Source organism: Pararge aegeria, chromosome 5 (assembly GCF_905163445.1).
Source record: "Pararge aegeria chromosome 5, ilParAegt1.1, whole genome shotgun sequence".
NCBI lineage: Eukaryota > Metazoa > Arthropoda > Insecta > Lepidoptera > Nymphalidae > Pararge > Pararge aegeria.
In genome coordinates, this window is record NC_053184.1 from 9,898,804 (window position 1) to 9,919,051 (window position 20,248).

At 35.2% G+C, this 20,248-nt stretch overlaps 1 protein-coding gene across 3 annotated transcripts in view; it reads right to left on the bottom strand.

Annotated features, from left to right (window-relative positions):
• The window catches only part of LOC120623654 (teneurin-a), a 325,288-nt gene that overhangs the window by 41,999 nt on the left and 263,041 nt on the right, over positions 1 to 20,248 (bottom strand). For all 3 annotated transcript variants that reach the window (XM_039889808.1, XM_039889807.1, XM_039889809.1), the window contains one exon: positions 6,232 to 6,479. In XM_039889808.1, the coding sequence (XP_039745742.1) occupies positions 6,232 to 6,479 (248 nt within the window). The remainder of the gene's footprint in view (positions 1 to 6,231; positions 6,480 to 20,248) is intronic.

Here is a 20,248-nt window from a genome sequence, read left to right on the forward strand (position 1 = left end):
TTTTGTTGTGTGCATTGTTTTTTTTTTTTTACTATTTGTAGTTTACAAATAAAGTGTATAAATAAATAAATAAATATGTCACTGAACTCCTCCGATTCAAACGGCCGGACCGATTTGAATGAAGTTTTTGGTATGCGTTTGTGTGGTACCCTGGATGGTTTAGATTTACAAATCAGCCCGACAGGTGGCGCTGGGGTCCGCTAGTTTCTATATAAAAGTATATTATTGTCTAAGCTGAATAAAAATTATATGTTTGAATGTTTTGTTTTTTATTATTTTTAAATTTTTGATTATTGTTATTTTTTGAGTGGTTTATTAGTATTGTTATTTTGTAATTCTTAATTTTATATAGCTATTTATATTATTTTTGTAATTGTTTGTAATTGTTAAATTCTTTTTATTGCCCCGGCGAGACGAATTGGGCAACTGTAATGTGTGTGTACCGGGTGTGTTCTTGCTAAATAAATAAAACCAGTCTCAGTTATTTTTTCTGCACTGCACTTTTTCACTGTGAACGAACAATGAACAAACAAAAAAATAAATACTGTCCGTCAAAGAAAAAAAGTAACTGTACATAATAATATTGAACAGGTAACTAAATATCATACCTCTTATGTGGGATGTTGGTTTCAAATTACAAAAATGTTTTTTAACAATAATTCCTTTTAGGAATGAGCCGAGATTGCGATTGGCTGATATATCCGTAGTAAAATTATACGGGACGCAGAGGTATAAGATAATTTATAACCTCGCTAACACAGAAGCGAGGGCCCGAGGCACGCACCGCGTTGCCTCAGGTTAGTCGCATCATTTATATTTTTCTGATGTTTGTTTATTTTTTATAGCCCTCTCTGTGAATGTCGGTTGCGAGATCTAAACAAAGAATGATAAAAGCCAAACGGTCGACGTCAGCTTTCGTTGCAAGAGATGTTAAATCAATTCATTTGACAAGAAAAGTTATTCGAATTAATTTTATTCATGATATTTTATTGTATAATCGACGTTTGCTAAGTAAAGAATTTCAAGTTTTTGAAAGGAAACGAAGAAATACCTATTTGCTTTCTTTCGTCACTATAATAGAGGTCGACGCTGCCTAGCTAAAAGATTTTTTTTTGTTACGTTTATAGTTTTGTGCGTATATTAAGGGAGATTATCTATTGATAAATAACGTGCCTAATGTATATATTGTTTATGAAATTCTCTGTGCACGAACTTAATAAAAACTAATACGACAAAGTTACCATTTTCGTAAAAGGCGACACATTATGTAATCCGGCTCTCCTTTTGGATAAATTTCCAATCAGAAAAGATTAAATCTGTTCCTTATTGGAGGAAATCCACCGCCGCGGGGTACACTCGGCTTTAAATGGAAGTACAACTGGATTTTAATCAATATGAGTTTCTGTGTGCGTAATACGAGTACGTATAAATGTAGGGGAAAGAAAATTAGATTTATTTTATTAGGAACATGTCTTATAAATAAATAAGAAGTAGAAACATAAAACCTTTGTTATACGCAAAGGTTACAGAAACATTCAGTGTAAAAAATGGAGGTTATATTGAATGTTATCTGACGTAAATGAAAATATTATCGAAATATGTATACTGTAAAGCAGTTTGTTTTGTGTCGCTACCTGTGAACATGCTCATTAATAAGAACGGGATTGAAATTATGGGTGTTCAGCCATTATTATTTTATTTCAGTAATTTAAATTTTACTAACGAAAGTTTAAAATCCTAAATAGATCCTTTGAGTTTCTTGTCAAACCACACCAAATAGCAAAATGCTGTTGAGTGTATAAGGATATTTCACATTTCATATGGAAATGATTATATGAAGTAAATCAAAATAATCATATTTATTTTTCCATGCAAACTTATTATATTCTAAGGGTTTCACTTGTGATAACCCTTTCAAAGATAAAAGACCGACACGCGCTTAGAACCTACGCTACGCGACGCGTCCCTAATAAATTTACAGGAGTCACTTGATTTTCATTTTGCACGTGATGTTGCATGTAGGGCTGTATCAGATTTTTTTCAGTAAAAACTATGGCAGTGGTTTACTCAAAAACTATTAGCGTTTCGGTTTCACAGATAAGTCTAAGAGACAGTTAATAATGTACCTCTAAAGCACGTGAAGAAATAAGCATTGCAAAAGTCCTCCCTGGACGAATTCTGTCACAAAAAGCTGTGCTACTACAGACTACTAAAATTTACCATTGGCCATTAACCTGTTAGTTAACTAGTGACTATAGTGATCTGAGTATGACCTATGAATCGTACCGCAGTACTTTAGTACACGTAATTTGGTGGCTGAAGGAGCCACCAAATTACGTGTACTAAAGAAAAGTTCGTTACAGTAGGAATGTTGCCAACGAGTTTTTGGTGAAGAGCCTCTCACAAAATTTAGTTTAATTGTCACTTACGACCCTTCCAGCTCCATTAATAATCACATTGAATTGTTAAATGACATTGTTTGAACACTGTTAAAAACGTTACTTTTGATTAAAAATAGGGTAGGTAGGTACCTTCTTATTAAAAAATTTGAAGTTATATTTGACTGAGCGTTAATTACTGTTTTAGATCAACATTTATTCTAACGAGTTTTAAAATGTGTAATAACAAAGGAATCCTTTTATTATTTGAAACAGAAGCTGCGTACAATAAGTAAACTTAAAAAAGTTGAAGCATTGTTGTAGCCAAGTTTGCGTTATAACGTTGTGGGGTGACGTAACATAACTTTATGTACCTATTGGGCTAAATTACAAGTATTTTGAGCTTCGTCCCGTTTATAAAATTTGTCATTATAGATGTTGAGTAGAAAATACTTTAAAAACAAATACAATGTTGTGATACTTATGGCTAGATCTACATTTCTCGCCAAACACGTACATATTTGTATGGAACTCCTAGGTATATGGAGTATAAACTAACTACTTTACTGTTTCGGTTATTAGCGCCTATATATTCAAAGATTTTAGCTTACTCTATAAGAACATTTGAAATATCAAGTCTGTCTGTTGGTCATAACTCTACAATTAGTTCAAAAGACATTCTACCGGCAAGAAACCAGCAAAAACATTGCAGTTACTCTTTACAATTCATTTTGTTATATTATAAAGTTTATTAATTATTAAGTACTACTTGTAATTTAAATAATGACAAAGTTCTCATTGTATTGAGCTAATCGTGGTAAGTTTATCGTGTGCTAGTTACTCAGTCATACGGTACGGAAAAGTTCCTTTGGTCAACCGTCTGGGAGGCTGTTCCTGCTTTTGCATATTAAGTTAGATTCTAGAAGGAAAGTGCACTTTACATACCAAACTATTGATCTGTAAAGTGCATTCTGGCTATGATAGTCAGAAGCTGATATTTCGAGAGCCTGAATGTCCGTAAATTTTTCAAATAATGTAATTTGCTTTTATCATCTTATAGAACTTGGCTAATCCAAGGAACAATGAACTCATAGAAACAACAATAAAAAAAAAAATCTTCGTAGGATATGATGCAAGACTGCAGAATTTCTCTGCTTGCAATGTCCACATTGTTTTATACCAGTCGCTTTACCCCCTATGAAAAGGAAACTGTATTTATTTACGTTTGGTAGAGTGTAGGTTTATACTGAAAACCAATTAATGTTTTCGATTCTGAAAAGAAAGCAGGGGTCGGCAGAAATCATATATCCCATGGGTAATTGATAGGGTTCCGTAGGAAGAAATCCCACACATAGCCCGGTTTTATATGATTCAAATATTTATAACAGTAAAAATAAATGTTTTTAATTGACAATATAACATCGATATATGCCATATTGTTAGTTCTATTTTCATCAAGTATTTGTATTTAAATAATGAAAAATTGTTATGTCAGCAACAATCTAAACTGCATTCCGGGTGAGTTAATAAAATGCTCTCTAACGAACGATTCGGGCATCCCGCGGCGGGTATGAACGATGATATATTAGAAATATAATATTTATGCATTTTATGTTCTGTTTTAACAAACCTATTGACATTGTTTCATGCTGTGCTAAGGGTTCTGTAATAAAATTAAAGCATTACCTTCTTTTTTGAGTTGGGGGTTTGATGTCTTTACTACATTTTTTACTCGGTTTTATAATGTATGAAGAGTTACAGAAAATTAAACAACACAAATTGAGAATACTGGAATTACTACTGTACTGTGTACATTGTAATATTTCTTAGTTACACTATTGCCAGGAAACGAATGCTAGTATGTACGATGGTGTCAAGCCCAACATTTCTGAACAGGTTGAGATGCAGATATGATCCTTAGAATCCTTAAGCTTGTATCATTCCGGGTGACACCGGTTTAATATTCAATTATTTTAGAAAAAGAGCACTCTTTTCATAAAATTTAGCTTTTGACTTTTTTTTCATTATAATAATATAGCAGCGATAGCCCAGTGCGTAGGACTTCGACTTCACTTTCGAATAGGCGAGTTCGAATCCCGGCGCGAACCTCTAACTTTTCTTAGTTATGTGCGTTTTAGGAATTCAAATATGACTCGCTTCAACGGTGAAGGATAACACTGCGAGGAAACCTGCATGTCTGAGAGTTCTCCAAAGGTTTGTGAAGTCCACCAATCCGCACTGGGCCAGCGTGGTGGACTACGGTCTGAACCCCTTCTAATTGTGGGAGAAGACCCGTGCCCTGTATTAGGCCGACAATGGGTGGTATAGTAATATGTGACGAACCGAGCTGATGGTCCACCTTTCGGTATGTGGAAAACCATATTAACAGAGCCACACTTCGCAGGGCAAGCAAGAACATGTCTTATAAAGTGCTGAACTGTGTCCATCAATCTAAGGCGTATGTGCCTTTAATTATAACGGCAACCACGCCCTTCAGACCACAATCAGCAATATTGCTTGGCGGAAATAAGCGTGGTTAGTACCTACCTACTTCCCCTGTCGAGCTCTGTCACATAAAACTGTAATACTACTTAATATTTTGTGGAATTATATATATTCATACTGTGTTTTGAAGTAGAATGAAACAAATGTGTTAAAAAATTGAGCCGAAAAGTTTGGTTTTGATTCCAAAACGAAAGTAGTTTTAAACTTCATTATAGATTTTAATAAACTTAAATATTCGTGATTATACTTATGATTCATTTATATTAAAAAATAGTATAAATGTTATGATAATAAAACAAATAAATATGAAATGTGACAGACGTTAAGAAACTCGTACCATAAGATCAATACAGTTTTATTGATACTCCCAATTAAAAATTTATGGTTGTACATTTATTGTACCAACAGAGCCATAAAAATATGATTCCTATCGTTCACGTGGCTCTTGTTTTACGTTGTGTGTGATCAAGTTACAAATTTTATTGTAATGATTTTATATCCGACTATTATTATTTTGACGTCAATCTTGGGTTATAGTTCTACTACTAAGTAAATTACTAGTAGGTAAGTATTGTATTTGTTTTATTTCATTTGATACAAGGTAAAATGACAAAATGTAGTAGTAGTAGGTAAATAATATCCATTTCCTTTTCATCGCACAAAATATTATAGCTGAGTTTTATATAGAAATGTCATCAATGTCAAGACGAAATAACGACTCTCAGGCTGCACCTCGCTGTTGATAAAGTCTTACGTGTCTTCACCATATATATAATGACTTTTATTAGTCAGAGGCACACGCGGTTAATTAAAAAAATCGGATGACGACTTCAAAACGCATTACCAGTATTGTAAAATGCACGCTCCCAATGAATTTCGCAATGCAGCTTTATAGACTTCTGTGGCATGAAAGTCCACTAATAAACTTACACGTTCAAGCATATTCAGTTTCAGAATCATTCTAGTAGCAACTAAAGAAATATTAACATCAATTTATAAATAAGCCTAGGCATCAAAAGCGTTTATAAATCTTTGGTATGTATTTTTGCATTATTTTGGAAATTTTATGACGGTCACAGACACACTACACTCTTAAATTAAAACTAAAGCTACGAGGATTCTAAATGCGCCCCACTCCCAGACTTTCCCAGTAAGTTGCCAACCTATTGGTTTCATACGAAACGCAAAAATTGACAGTGCCGTAAAGGTATACTTTCAACGTTGCAAATTTGGCATGAAAATTACAGATCATCAAAAGTTACTGCTTTAAGAAGAATCCTACATTCAAAACGGGTATTCTTTTTGTGATCACATTTCAGAGTGTCATGTGGCTTGTATTATCACTTACCTATAAAATAGGCGAGCATGGCCGCTAGGATAACGCAGAGGCATATCATAGCTATGGCCAAGCACTTCCACGTGCATCGATGCTGACATCGTTTGTCGATGTGGAAGCGGGAGGGGGAGTAGACTGGCACCGGACTGGGCTGGCTGGCCCTCAGCGGAAACACAGGCATCACGAGAGGCTGGTTCGCGAGCTGGCAGTGACCCAGGGTGCCACCGCCCATCCCGCTTGACATGCCCGTGCCGCCCATCCTGTTAAAAACAAACATAAAATAATGAGTATTTCTGGAAGTATAAAATCGTCGCGAAAAGAGGACTTCTTTTATTTTGTTTTAGCTGAAGATGTAATCAACTTTACAGGGAATGACTGTTTTTACTAGAAAAAAACCTCGATGATACTTCAGTTTCAGTCAAGAACTCGTGAGCATGTTAAAAGACGGAGAGCGGTTCACAATAACTCACTATGAATAAACAGTAACGAAAAAGGTTTTAATTCCAAAAAAATGTTCCAGTTCAACTATTCAAATGATCAGCACCTTTCCAATGTTCGTGTGAATAAACAGTGCATAAATAAAAATTCCGACCTTATGCCACATTTTATATATTTATATATGACAGAATAATTTAATCACATTCCAGTAAAGTAATACACTGATGATCGTGATGATGGTGAAATGGACGAGTATCCCACCATCGAAAACAAAGGTCAGGATGAAGGTATAAAGCACGATGAAACGTAAGGCAATGTAAAAAAGATTAAAATCAACTTATATTCTGAAAATAAAAGAATAGAAATACTATTCTATTGTCTGAACGGACCATCTACCTGTTTTGGAGATCATAAAAGATTTAACAACTGTTACAGCGCGAATCAATGTTCCACACCATATGGTAAAATATTTAATGCAATCAAAACGTATCATTATCAGGGATGCCGACAAAAAAGCATAATCGGGCATTTGAAAATGTCCGCCTCAAGAAACCATTAATCAATTAGCCGAAGTTCGCTGTCACGACTGAATTTAAGCTTCGGAGCTAAAACATATGGCGTTAAGTCCGATGCGCCTACCAACTGACGCCATTATAAAGACCCATAGACAAAAGGATAAGCAAAAAATTGAAATAATTGGTCCAAATTTAGCGAAATAACTTGACTTCTAAAGGGTTCACGTTAAGCACCATCTTCACTGCATTTTTGTTCTGTTCTTTTAAAGATGAAACGTGATGTAAAATATATTTAACGACATGAAATTACGACAGATTACCATAATTGTTTTGGTTACTTAGAATAGATAAATTTACTTCCTGTTAGTTTTATATCTTCTTATATAAAACATAGGTACTACTTGATCTGAATAAGAGATTACTTTAAGATGGTTTTTTATTAAAAAACCTTTTTCAATCGTTTTTTCTTTGAGATTACTGATCATAATATATTGGTCATTCAACTGTACTCGGAATTGATTTTGTTACGTGAATAGTTATTAGCTTTTTTGTACTTCGTACTCGTAATCTTTGTAGATGCCATTACTAAAGCAATCTCATCATTTCCGCGCGTTACCAAAATGAGGCGACCATTACTGTATTTACGGAAATTGTGTTTTAATGCTAAATTAGCTTATCAAAACTTAAGCTATGAATGATATAGATAAATAACGACTAGATTTGCAGGGTGACTGGTGAGCAGTGTGTTACTAGTGTCAGTTAGTGTAACTTGACATCAAATAGTGCAATCTGCATATTGTCTGCCAAAAGTTTCGAAAGAAATCCATTGTGGGAATTAAAATTAGCTTTCTATAACAATATGATTTTGATGGTGATTTTTAACGTAGATAATCAATAATATGTAGCAAATCACATTTATTTAGTTAAGCTTATCATGAAATTGAATAATTAAAGTGAAAAAGTTGTTTGCATAATTGGTTATATGTATAAACACATTGGTCATGATAATTATTTTATTGCAAAATCTTGGTGTTAAACTACCCGATATAATCTGGTTTAAAACGGTGGTAAATAAGATAGATTCGTAAAAGTGCATCTGCAATGTACCTTTATAATTAATTTTAATAATTTGTGCCAATGATGCATAGATAAAACTTCACGTGTATTTTCTACTATACCCAATGTTTCACCAGTCAGAATAAAACGAGTCAGGCAAAGGGAAGAAAAACTAAGACAATTAAGGGAGCTGACGACAGTGACTATTGTAGGACATCGTCGCGATATTTCAAGCGGTGCAGCGGACGGACGGGTGTTCGTTAAGATTTTGACAGGCTCTCGTCGTGAGCGAGCTCTTAATGAAGCGGTAAATAATGAGGTGCTGTGCAGCACGAGAGTCGTGTCTAATTAACGCGAGCGCTCGCGTTTGTATGCCGCACATATCCTCGTATTACGATCCTTACACGCTATTACGTTGAACAAAAGCCCCATTGAGCAGTAACGGCAAATATCGTTTTCCGACATGGAGGGTAAAAAAAGCAGCGACGCGTTGTTCCCGACAGGTACGAGAAGGAACTCGTTAGACGTCCGTGTCTGAACAGAGTCGCACAGTTTTTATCGTTATAATCGCGCGTGCAGCGGTCAATTCTAGTTTAGAAGCGGTCTGGCCGACCTCTAACTCGGAAACGAGATAAAACAAAAAGAGAAAAATGCAGGCACGGGCCGTGAGAACGCGTCTCCTCCGCCGCGGTCGTTCTATACCGTCCATTTATCTTGCACAGTCGTGCTCGTGCGTTCGACCGGACAGCGATGTGCTTTTATTGCATTGTGCCCTTAAATATAGGTCTGCGGTGGGAGCCCGCCATGCAGACCATATAAGATCATGCCAAAATTGGCCGTGGAATGTGTAGCTTACAAAATAACAAGTTCAAATTAAAATGCGTTAAATAACAAAGCTCATGGATAGGTACTTAAACACAGAATATATAATGCTGTAATATATTAACTTCATACCATTCTTGAAAAAAAAGCGAAGGTATTTTTAATGTTAAAACACTATACGGGCTATAATATTATGAGAGATATATATTATATGTGAATAATACTAGATATGAATAATAAGGCGCAGAATTAAGAACATAATAAGGTTGATAATGATGAATAATACTTTTACAGCTACTGTTCAAGTTCAAGACTAGACGATCTCTTGTAAGCACTATTTCAAACGTTTAAAAAAAAGGGAAAAGTGAAAAAGTCGAAAACGAGAAGTAGAAAAGGTTAAAAATTTCATGTTCTGTTTATAGTGCAATAAAAAATAAATATTACGCGCAAATACGCATATAAATATCCCATCCTCGTCGCCACTTGTAGGATCTGCTAATAGCGTCCCCTAGTCACTGACTCGGCAATGCTCATGACCAACTGTCACACGTCTACTCTCGCCTGCGGCTCGGGTAATACTGACGTAGTAACATTGCTCAGGATACACGAGACAGTGTAATCACATACACTACATCAGGTACAAGTATTTATAGAAATCGAAATGAAGCATTATTTTAAGTAGTAGGTTTTAGCATATTATAAGGTATCTTAAAAGTAATTGCTGTATGAATTGAATGGGGCATATTAATAATAGATTGGAGAACAACTTTCAATGGTGATTGCACTGTTTGATTGTTTAAATAGCTTCATTGTGTTGAATCCATTGAGGAGATAAAACGTTTCTGTGACTAATTACAAGGTAGAAACATCGCTCTGTCACAAAAGAATACGTAGGTTAGATAATAACATCAAATAAGAAGAGGTAGGGTAACCTAAGAACTTTATACAAAGAGAATTCATAAATAGTAAGTGGTATCGATCGAGTTGAATTTGTAAGTCGATTCAAGCCCCGTCCCCGTCGGCCCCGACTCACGCTGCAAGTCACGGGTGTAAATTTAAGAAAGCCCCTCAATTTAAAGCGAAATGTATAACAATAGCGTCACCCTGTTCCGCCAATTTCCGCCCTCAACGTTCACGTTTAGTACCGAAACAAGAAAAACTTTTAAAAACCGCAAAGGGCATGAAAATAGAAGGATTTACGCAACTTTTAATTAACAATATATATATAGTCACCAATTATTATAGACGTCATCTCTAAACTTATAATTATGAAACCGTCAATCACAGGGGCTAAAACGGTACGCTTGCAGGAAAACTAATCTCAAAGATATTTATTTTATCGTTTATCCAATCTTTCAAGATACTTTACATCTGGTTGCCAGACATTATGGTTGATATTTCACGTAACACTTGAAAGCCACTGCACTATCAAATATATAATCTCGTTATAAAACATGATAAAAATAATAATTTTAATAAGTATAATCATTTAAACGAGAATGTTCTGAAGGTGCCGGTTGGGCGAAGACACCCATTGGTTTAATTAAAAACATTTGTCAAAATGGCTCTCTGGTTAGGGATTTTGTTCATTTGAAAGAATGTATTCGTAATAAGCGATTATAACGTATGGCAGCCGATTAGATTAATATTTGTTGCGGTGGGTGTATGATTATATATTTTATTATAGTCCATAAATTTGATTTCTACCATTGTCAGATGACGGCTGGGTTTCATTCAAAGCGTGGTAATAAGCTTCGATAAATTCGCATTTTGTGCAATACAAGTCGAGATGTCAGGATTTAAATCTAGCTCTCTGGGAAACGTTGAACCCGGTTCCCTTATTAATAACTCTCATACCGTTGTTTGTTTTACTCGCTTCGAGTTCGGTTAGGTAATGCTGAAGTTGATTCATGAATGGGAGAGTGTGCCTCTTGCGAGCAGGTTCGCATACACGGATATATTTAGCAAACATCATTTTCCAAGAAATACATCTTGCGACGGAAACTTTAACAAATTGTAGCTACGCTACGGGCGCTCTATAAATATTATCATCCACTCAAAATTCCTTACCTTTAGGTACCATTAGGACGTATAACTACTTTTTTGTAATATTTGATAAAATAAGCTGGTGAAGGCGTAATAACATATACTTATATATATACATAGATATATAAAGTACTCTTTAGATAAATTAATGAACTATAGAAAAAACATATAACAATAGACATTCTTATAAAACGTTCAGCCAAAAGCAATTTCTTGCAAAATTTTGCCCTGATGAAAAATCAGAAAGGTTTTGATTTATGATCCACAAAGTGCCAAGTATTCGTACATAATCTTGCGCTGTCTTTCAAGCTTACCGCTTTCCTAATGCGCTTCGGGCAGTATAATCGCGAGAATGAATGGAAGTGATACTGAATAAGCGTCCAATTACCGCCGTAGACTGGGGGGACCCGCACGTAAATAATCCTGCTCACGCGCAGAAACCCGATAGTGATAAACAATTTTCCATTAGCCAAGCGATGCCTGAGTAAGGGGCGAACATTTCCAATTTCCATACCTAACTGAGAGCCCGTATGCGATGGCGATAACCTTTTATTACGGAGTTGTCGTTTGAAGATATTATTATGGTAATGCCAAAGGAATGCAAATTTAACGCGGCAATAGATTCTAGAAGAATAGCGTGCACTAGGCTAAAGAGATTCGATTCAACTGTAGGATTTAACTTAAGTGCTCCATATTTCATTTTCTTGGTAGTATTGTATTTGCAAACGTAGAAAAGTTTCACTAAAAAAAGGTTGTTCTATAAACAAAGGAGGAGTTGGGAGGCATTTTAAATTATGAGCAGACTGTGTTTTTTAGATAAAGATCAGCGGTGTGGCCGCGGCGTCTCGGCCGGGCGCGGAACGCAAGTCTTAACTAAACGCTCGCTATTGTTCAGCGAAACGGAAAAACAGTTTCGCAAGCGAGTCCCCAGCCGCCCGGTCGTATTTCACCCCGAGTTCAATATTATTTCGGCAGTGGCACAAAGAAGCGGAAGGCCCGTGCCGACGCCGCGGGCGCCTCTCGCATCCTTCCACAATATTGTCCTCCCTTCTGCCTTCGGTTACACTGTAAATATTTTTCGGCGTCTCCCTGATTGAAAAATGTTATCACATTCCCTAAATTTTCCCCAATATCAGATTCAAGTGACAACTAATATAAGCAGCAAGAGCGAGTACTGTATATTCGGGTACTTTTACTTAAACAAATATAAGAATATTTTGGATAAGAATATTTTGGTGTACTGAAAAAAGAAAAGTATTTTTAATGGATTCAACTTAATGGAGTTGGGAAAGCCTATCTTTTAAAACCCCAAATAGGAAGATTTTATTGGACAGAATCAAGATTCATTGAAAGTATTTCACAAGATTATATTGAAATACTTATAACTTTTATATTAAAAGCTGTCCCGGCGAACTTCGTACATTTTTTTTTTGATAAATTTAATAATAATAAATAAATAAATATTTTAATACTTATTATCCTATTCCGGTCTAAGAGGAATCCAAAAAATCAAATATCATAAAAATTGGTCCAGCCGTTCTTGAGTTATAAATGGTGTAACTTACACAACTTTCTTTTATATATATAGATTAAAGAGCATTTAACCATAAAATAAATAAATATACTATGACATTAGAAGGGATGACTGATAAATATTTACATAAATAATATACATAAGAACTAATGTACAGATGAACACCCAGACACTAAATATTAACATACTACATTGTAATAAAAAAAAACCAGTTGCGGGAATCGAACCCACAGCCTTCGACTTCGAAAAGCAGGATCGCTTGCCACTGCGTCAATCGGCCATCATTTTAGTATATTACTATTTGTATAGTAAACAAGAAAACTGCCAAACCAAAATAATATAAGTTTGTTACGTATTGTAAGAGCTTTCTTGTTACTTCTTGCTGGATTGTCTTAGCAGTCATTATTTTAAAAGCTCCACAAACTGAAGCAGTAAAAGTTTATAACCCATATATAATTACCTTGACATTCAAAATGAAAGCCACATTATAATAAAAAAGCAGTAAAAGTGCAGTCGCAAGAGATAAAATATGTCTAGTAGTAGAAATATAACATTTGCTATTTTAAAATTGGGAGGGGGTGAGTTGGTTGCAAAATTGGTACCTACCAATACTTTACACCCTCTACAAATGTGTAAGTACAAATGGCAAATATAAAATGACAATAAGAACAGCTAAAGAGAAATGGAGCATAAATTCATGGTTTCAGTACATTAGTTTCCTCCCGCAAGAATTTAGGACCCTTTCTAATCGAAATACATTGAAATTTCATCTCATCTCCATTTTTAGGGCCACATTTGACTGACGGTCCGTGAAATTTATTAAAGGACAATTCCATGCGTAATATTTTATCAATTAAACACGGTTGGTTTCGATTTTTGTATTACGTTGCGCCATTTAAACAACCCGCAATTTATTACATGCTACAATTTTGTAAATCAAAATGTCATGGTAGGTACCTACCATATCGTTAATTTGATATCATAATTTGAACACATTAATCAGTGCAATACATACAGTGAATAGGAAAAATATAACGCTTTAGCAGTTTTTTTTTAAACGGTTATATCCTGGTTCAGGTTTCGCTTCGATCGAAACTAACTACACTGGCAAGAGTTAACGTGGACTCTTCTAGTTTTGTTCGTTGACTTTTGTTTTTACTTATGCTTCAGCCAGGTTATGTATACAGTATAAGGTCTGATCATTGGCGTGCATATAGGGTATGCATTAAGTGAGCAGATTACATAAAATGAAAAAATCTCCAGTACTTGTTACAAGAAACTTAAGGGTAAGCTTTTTATAACTCGTTCAATGCCTACCCTTAAGTTTTTTTATAACAAGTACTGTTTTTTTTCATTTTATATCATCAAAAAGTAAATGTAAGTCAGACATTATTAACTTTCTTGTTATTTAGTTTAGGTCGGTGGGTTATTAAAGTTTAATGAGTTAAGACTGAGAGCCGACCGCGAAGGAAGCACTAAATAGTTTTGACTTAATAAACTTGCGAATTTGTAAGTGGTTGTAGTAGACGATACTCATCCGGAGCATTAGTTATATTCGAACATTCGTTCGCGAGCGTTTGTCATGTAAGAAAATATTTTGTTTGCAATTAGAAAAGTTTGTAAGTACGTAAAAACCAATTGCTAACGTTCTGCTCGCGAAAGAATGCGCGAGCATTAACTTTGTTTGCAAACAGAACAGTTTGGTGAGTCCGTAAAAACGATTTAAAAAAATGTGCTTGAGTGACAAACGCTAAGTCAACGAATGCTCGAAGAACAAATAAATAATTCCTTATTTAGTTTATCTAACCATTAAGTATGTTGATAAAAACATATCTATTAAAACTTATGTCATATAGAATAAAAGTTTATAAGGGCGTTTGACTAACGGTAAGGCAGCTTACTGGGGCGACTTAAATTGCACAGAGCATCATTTTACGGTTGACCGGCGCAAATAAATGATAGGGTGCTGTTGGGTCATTGGTTATCCTTTCCAACGTCGGTTGAATTTCTAATCCGGTAATACTTGTGGATGAATATTTATACATTTAACGGCCTTAGCGCGCAATGGCAAACGTACTGAATACTTACTGTTAAGCCAGTGTGTGAAATAAAACAGGTTGCCGCATCTCAGGATGTCGTATAAACTAGATTACTGTTGCAAGTAAAAACACAAAACGACACTGTAAGTACTTACATGCGCTACACAGAAAAAAGATAGAGACATTTATAATGGGAACATCACGAAGAAGGCAAACTTATCGTTATAAGAATTGCAATTATGTTTTCAATTTAAAACTTTTTTTGGTTTAGAATGCCGGTAATTAAGTTTCAATAAATCTTATAGCTCCGTTAGCATTGAAAATCGATTTCGTTGAACATATTATCTCCGACGTACTACTTGGTTAAAGAATCTCCGCGAGTTGTATTGGACGAGCACAAGATCGCTGTTCAAAACGCCTGCATCATAAATAAAGATAGGTTTAATGATAGCCGAACTTCGTAAAGGAAACGGCACTTGAATAAGATGAATATAGTTCAGTCAAGTGATAGTCAGCGCATCGCAGCTATTATACTACCTATGTTATTGAGAAGACTATTGAAAGGACATATTATATAAGGACTCGTAACCATTGTTAATAAAAGTAGATCCAGTCTGTAGTAACTATCTGGTCTAGGGATATTTAAAAGGCTTCGCGGAACCCAATCACAGCCACTCCTGGGCTTGTAAATTATAAAAATCTTCAGAGGGCACCTTTAATTTAATAGTGCCGCCCGTATTTACAGTAAAGAGTAGCAAAAGGATGGCACTATTGCATTCCAACTGGCATTTAATTTTAGATCAAGCAAATATTTTCTCAATTTTTGTTCATTGCTGTAGGATAGCTACAAACAATCTTATAAAGGACCCCACATTGGAAAAACAAATGATATAACTACACATTAAATTGTAACATGTTCCCCTAGAGTAGCATTTACGAATTCCGTAATTGCTTATTTTTAACGAAAGCAGTCAGTTCAAGAGACTTTCAGTTTGCCTTACGTATTGATAGAACATTTAAAGTTATCCAAGTTTAATCCCGTAATCTCCTAAGATCACGTATAGATTTATGAGTTAGAACACGATCTTGTCGATCTGCGATCACGTACAACTTGTCATTTAGATAAATAAAATAAATAAAAGCATGCAGTTTATTAGTTACGTTTTATAAGCGGTTTGAAGTTTGGTTTATTTTATAACTAGTAGGTTGGTTGAAGTATATTAGGATCTTGCGAGGAGCTAGTAAAATGTGATGTACGCCTCGAATGTTTAACCCTTTCAAATCAAAAGGATTAATGCATCCCGAGTGTCTCGTGTTATTGGTGGCTCTAATTACGTATATGCTTCGGTTAGAGTTATGGTAATGCTCGGTAACCTTCGTAGATATCTGCCTTCGGCGGTGTCGTCTCACTGATACTTACGATTCTGAATTTAGGGTCTGTAGGGCGAGCCATTCGTTAGTCACGCCCGATGACGTGTACCTTGGACAAGACCAAAACTTTTATTAGAATGATTTCGTCGGCAGCTTTTTAGGTACTTGTCTTTTAAAAGGTTTTTTGTCTCCCTATTATATCCAAGCTAGTAAAGTTTTCTCTCATTTAAAACATTTTGTTTTATAATCGACCTAATGGATATAGATTCAATGTTTCAATTTTATAGCTTTAATGGTTTTGTGACTCGTAAATTGAACTGAAAAGATATTCTTTAAACGAATGTTATCTTACTTTAGGTTCATATTGCGGTGAAATGTATGAATTCCGGACGTTAACAAAGGCACTCGACACGCGAAGCATGTGGTAGGTACCGCGAAGTCCTAAAGGGTAAAAAGAAAAGGCATTTCGTGGTAAAAAGTGAGTTAGGGCGCTTTGTTTGTGTATTGTGTGTGTTAAGTGTTTAGATAAGTGTAGCAGAGAACGGAGAGCATTGCGTTGCACGTTTGTTATCTCTCGGGGAGTTTGGGTTTAGACAAATGGAGCCATCCTGTGTGGTCTGTTTAGCTAATATGTACATTTCAATCTTAAATTCAAGCGTAGTATAGTCAGTTTCATGTATTTTTACAATAAAGTGGTAATTTTTATCAAGTGTGTTTGGATTGACAAATTTTTCTCTCTCTCGTAGGACAGTTTTTATGGTTATACATCTAATAAGAGTAAGTCAAAATAACTAGTCTTGTGTGTGTCTGAACCCAAATAAGGGTTTCGAAGACAGGTATTACAAAATATATATATTTCTGCGTTTGTCGTTCACTGACTCTATAGAGTTCTTTCCAAGTATAGGCCAGAGCAACTATAAGTCCCTCCATAATGGTGGTATGTATGTTTATAATTTAGAAGTTTGGGTGAGGAAAATGCATTTAAAACATCCACTAATCGGAAATCGAAGTGTCTATTTTACTTCAAGCTATCGATTTCTGGGAAGTAACACGAATAAAAAAACATTTAAACAGCCAAATAAATCTTATTAACAAATGTCTTGTTATAAAGATTTCTATGTCCGTAGCCTATTAACGACCCATTGCTGGGCACACTCTACCTCTCTCACACCCACAGTTTTGGAGCAGAACCCACTACACTGATCCATAGCAGGTTTTGTGGGATTTTAACTATTAATATCTTCTAATTTATATTTATTTATAACTGTATTTGATTAAAAAGACTACGAGTTTTATGACGGAAAGTATACCTAAATATTGATACTATAACCAACCTTGTTTTGCTACGTATAAGCCTATTTTGAACTTTTACGTAAAATCAATCAAGCTTTCCTTTACAAATCATTACTATTATTTAAAAAATGTCCTTTAATTTGGATAAAATATATAACAATAAATATTGAAATAGGAAGGAAAGGATACGTGGACGTTACTTATTACCACGGTCATGCCAGCTGCCTATTCATTACTGTTATTTATAGGAGGCAGTGTCAAAGTGAGTTTGTATTTAGGCGGACAGTACGGCAGTTTGTTTATTTTAAAACGAGTTAAACTAAAATACTCAGCCGATAAACGTACAGTGATCTGACGATATACACTATTATATACTCAAAACTGACGCCACCGTTGCAGCTTGTGGCACTGTCATTGATCCAACGTCTATCTGACATGACGAAATATTACTCTCTATATTTAGATTTTCATTATTATCCAAGATTGCGTTCAGTGAACTCTCGAATATGGCATGATAATCAGACAGAAATAGACGCTATAATATCAATAACATTAACATCCGTATATCCTGTCTTGAATTATTATCTATTCATATCTTTATTCAAACCTATAAAACCCTACTTACTGCTGAATACAATATTTGTCTATCTATGAAGCCGAGAGACGACAAAGTCAATCAATATTGTAGAGACAATAGGCATCTCTTATTCAAACGGAAACTATTACAGCCGAGTCATTGTATTCGGAGCCTCACCTCACCGGGTAAATTATTCAAACGAAAAGTGGTTTGTTTACAAAAGCTCGTAGAGATAAGTATAAAGGATTGGTGGTGACAGTGAAATTTTGTATGTGTGAGTGATAACAGCAGAATGCAGTGGGAACGCGGCCTGTCGATCGACGTCTACTCGAGAGATTTATGTCCAACTTCGTGACAGGGGAATTGTTGCGGGTAATCCTGGTTAATCCTTTGTTCCAAATACCACTTCATGCAATAATAAATAAATGAAAATATTTGAACTACAGATAAAACGACAAAGGAACAGTAATTCCATGACTGTAGTCTTAGTCGTGAGAACAAAGTTCATCATTAGAGACAAATACCAGACGCATGTGATGTCAGCATGTTGTATACGTAATTGATTCATTTGACCGGGCCAATTATGAGCGATTGGAGCATCAAGATTCCGTTTAATGAAATGATTGTGTCGATATTATGTATTAACGTCGAAAGAAGATAATTGAATTTCCTGGACGAGTTGTATTGGGTTATAGTACCGCACACTCAGTGCCCCTTTCATAATATGCCGCGATCGGGACACACGGTACGATTTGATGAGGCGTTTCCTCTAATTATTCGACCTATTAATAAGATGTTGGTCGAGGCTTCAAAACAATCCATCACTGTATTGGGATAATGTTCCTTTTGAACGGTTCAAGTGTAACTCTGACGCTTGAAGTTCAAAGTGCTCAAATAATGTGATTTGTTTAGAGCCTTTGTTCGTTGTGTATTTAGAGTACTTTAGAGAAGGTACAGTAGGTTTAAGGTATATAAATGAATTTGTAAGTCAGCTGAAAATCTTCTTACATTAAAGAAATACCTTTCTAGAAACGAAAAGCTTTGCAACATAGAAAATGTCTGTGTTCGAATACGATCGATCTAATTTGAAGTTTGTGTATAGTACTTTGATGTGTGAGCTGTGTTTCGGCAGTTGGAGCTGTGTTGAAATAATTTATTTCCTTTAGATTTTCTTTTTGTGCGAATATTTGATGTCGAAACTCCTACAATTATCGATCGGTCTAAGGATCGTTAAATGAAGCACGTTATGTTTAGGTGTTGTAAGTATTTATAGGTACGTTTACTTACATGTGCAAAAATGGTGCATTATCGTTTAATTGAAAATTTATAAATAAATAATATACTACGACAATACACACATCGCCATCTAGCCCCAAACTAAGCGTAGCTTGTGTTATGGGTACCAAGATAGCTGATGAATATTTTTATGAATATGATACACATAAATACTTATAATATACATACAAACACCCAGACACCGAAAAACAATCATGTTCATCACACAAACATTTTCCAGTTGTGGGAATCGAACCCACGACCTAGGACTCAGTAAGCAGGGTCGCTGCTCACTGCGCCAGTAGGCAGTTATATTATTAATATTCTGAGAAAGTGACTGTATCTCTTTATTTTCGTGCATTTATGGATTGATACATTGCAGGGATGTGATTGTGTTATAATTGCGTGAGATCTTCTTCATACCCAGTTCTCAAGAAGGAGGCATGTTTATTTTTATATTATTTATATTTTTAAGGTTTGCCACTTTTAGGTGAGTTTTTTTTTCGTTAGAAACGGCTCGGGGGGCACCCTAGATGTTATCGGTCCGCTATTGTTGCGTGCACTTAACCGTCACATGCTTTGAGCTTGTATTCAGACCTTGTTAACACATTGTAAAGGAAATTACGTTCTTCACACAGGGAATACGACCTCGGACACAATTTCCGTTGTCGATCATCGCTCTACCATGTCAAATTACTGTCATTACAAGTGTCTATAACCAATTAACTTTTAACTTAAAACATTTTGTTTTGTATATAAGTAGGCGTTACTTTGCGAAATTTCAAGATATATCATGAAAATTAAGCTTAATTTGCTGTAATCCGTGAAAAACAGGAGAATTTGTATGGTGTTATTTATAATTTCTGGTAATGTCAACATCTCCTGAGGATGCTGCGGTTTCGGAGCGAAACAAGCGTAGAGGGTACATTGATCTGTTTGGGTGGAGTATAAGGATTGAAGAAATTACACCATACAGATTCTCCTGCTTGTCGCGGAGTAAAGCAAGTTAAGCTTAATTTTCATAATGTTTATAAAGTTAATCCAATAAAGAAACAAGAAAATT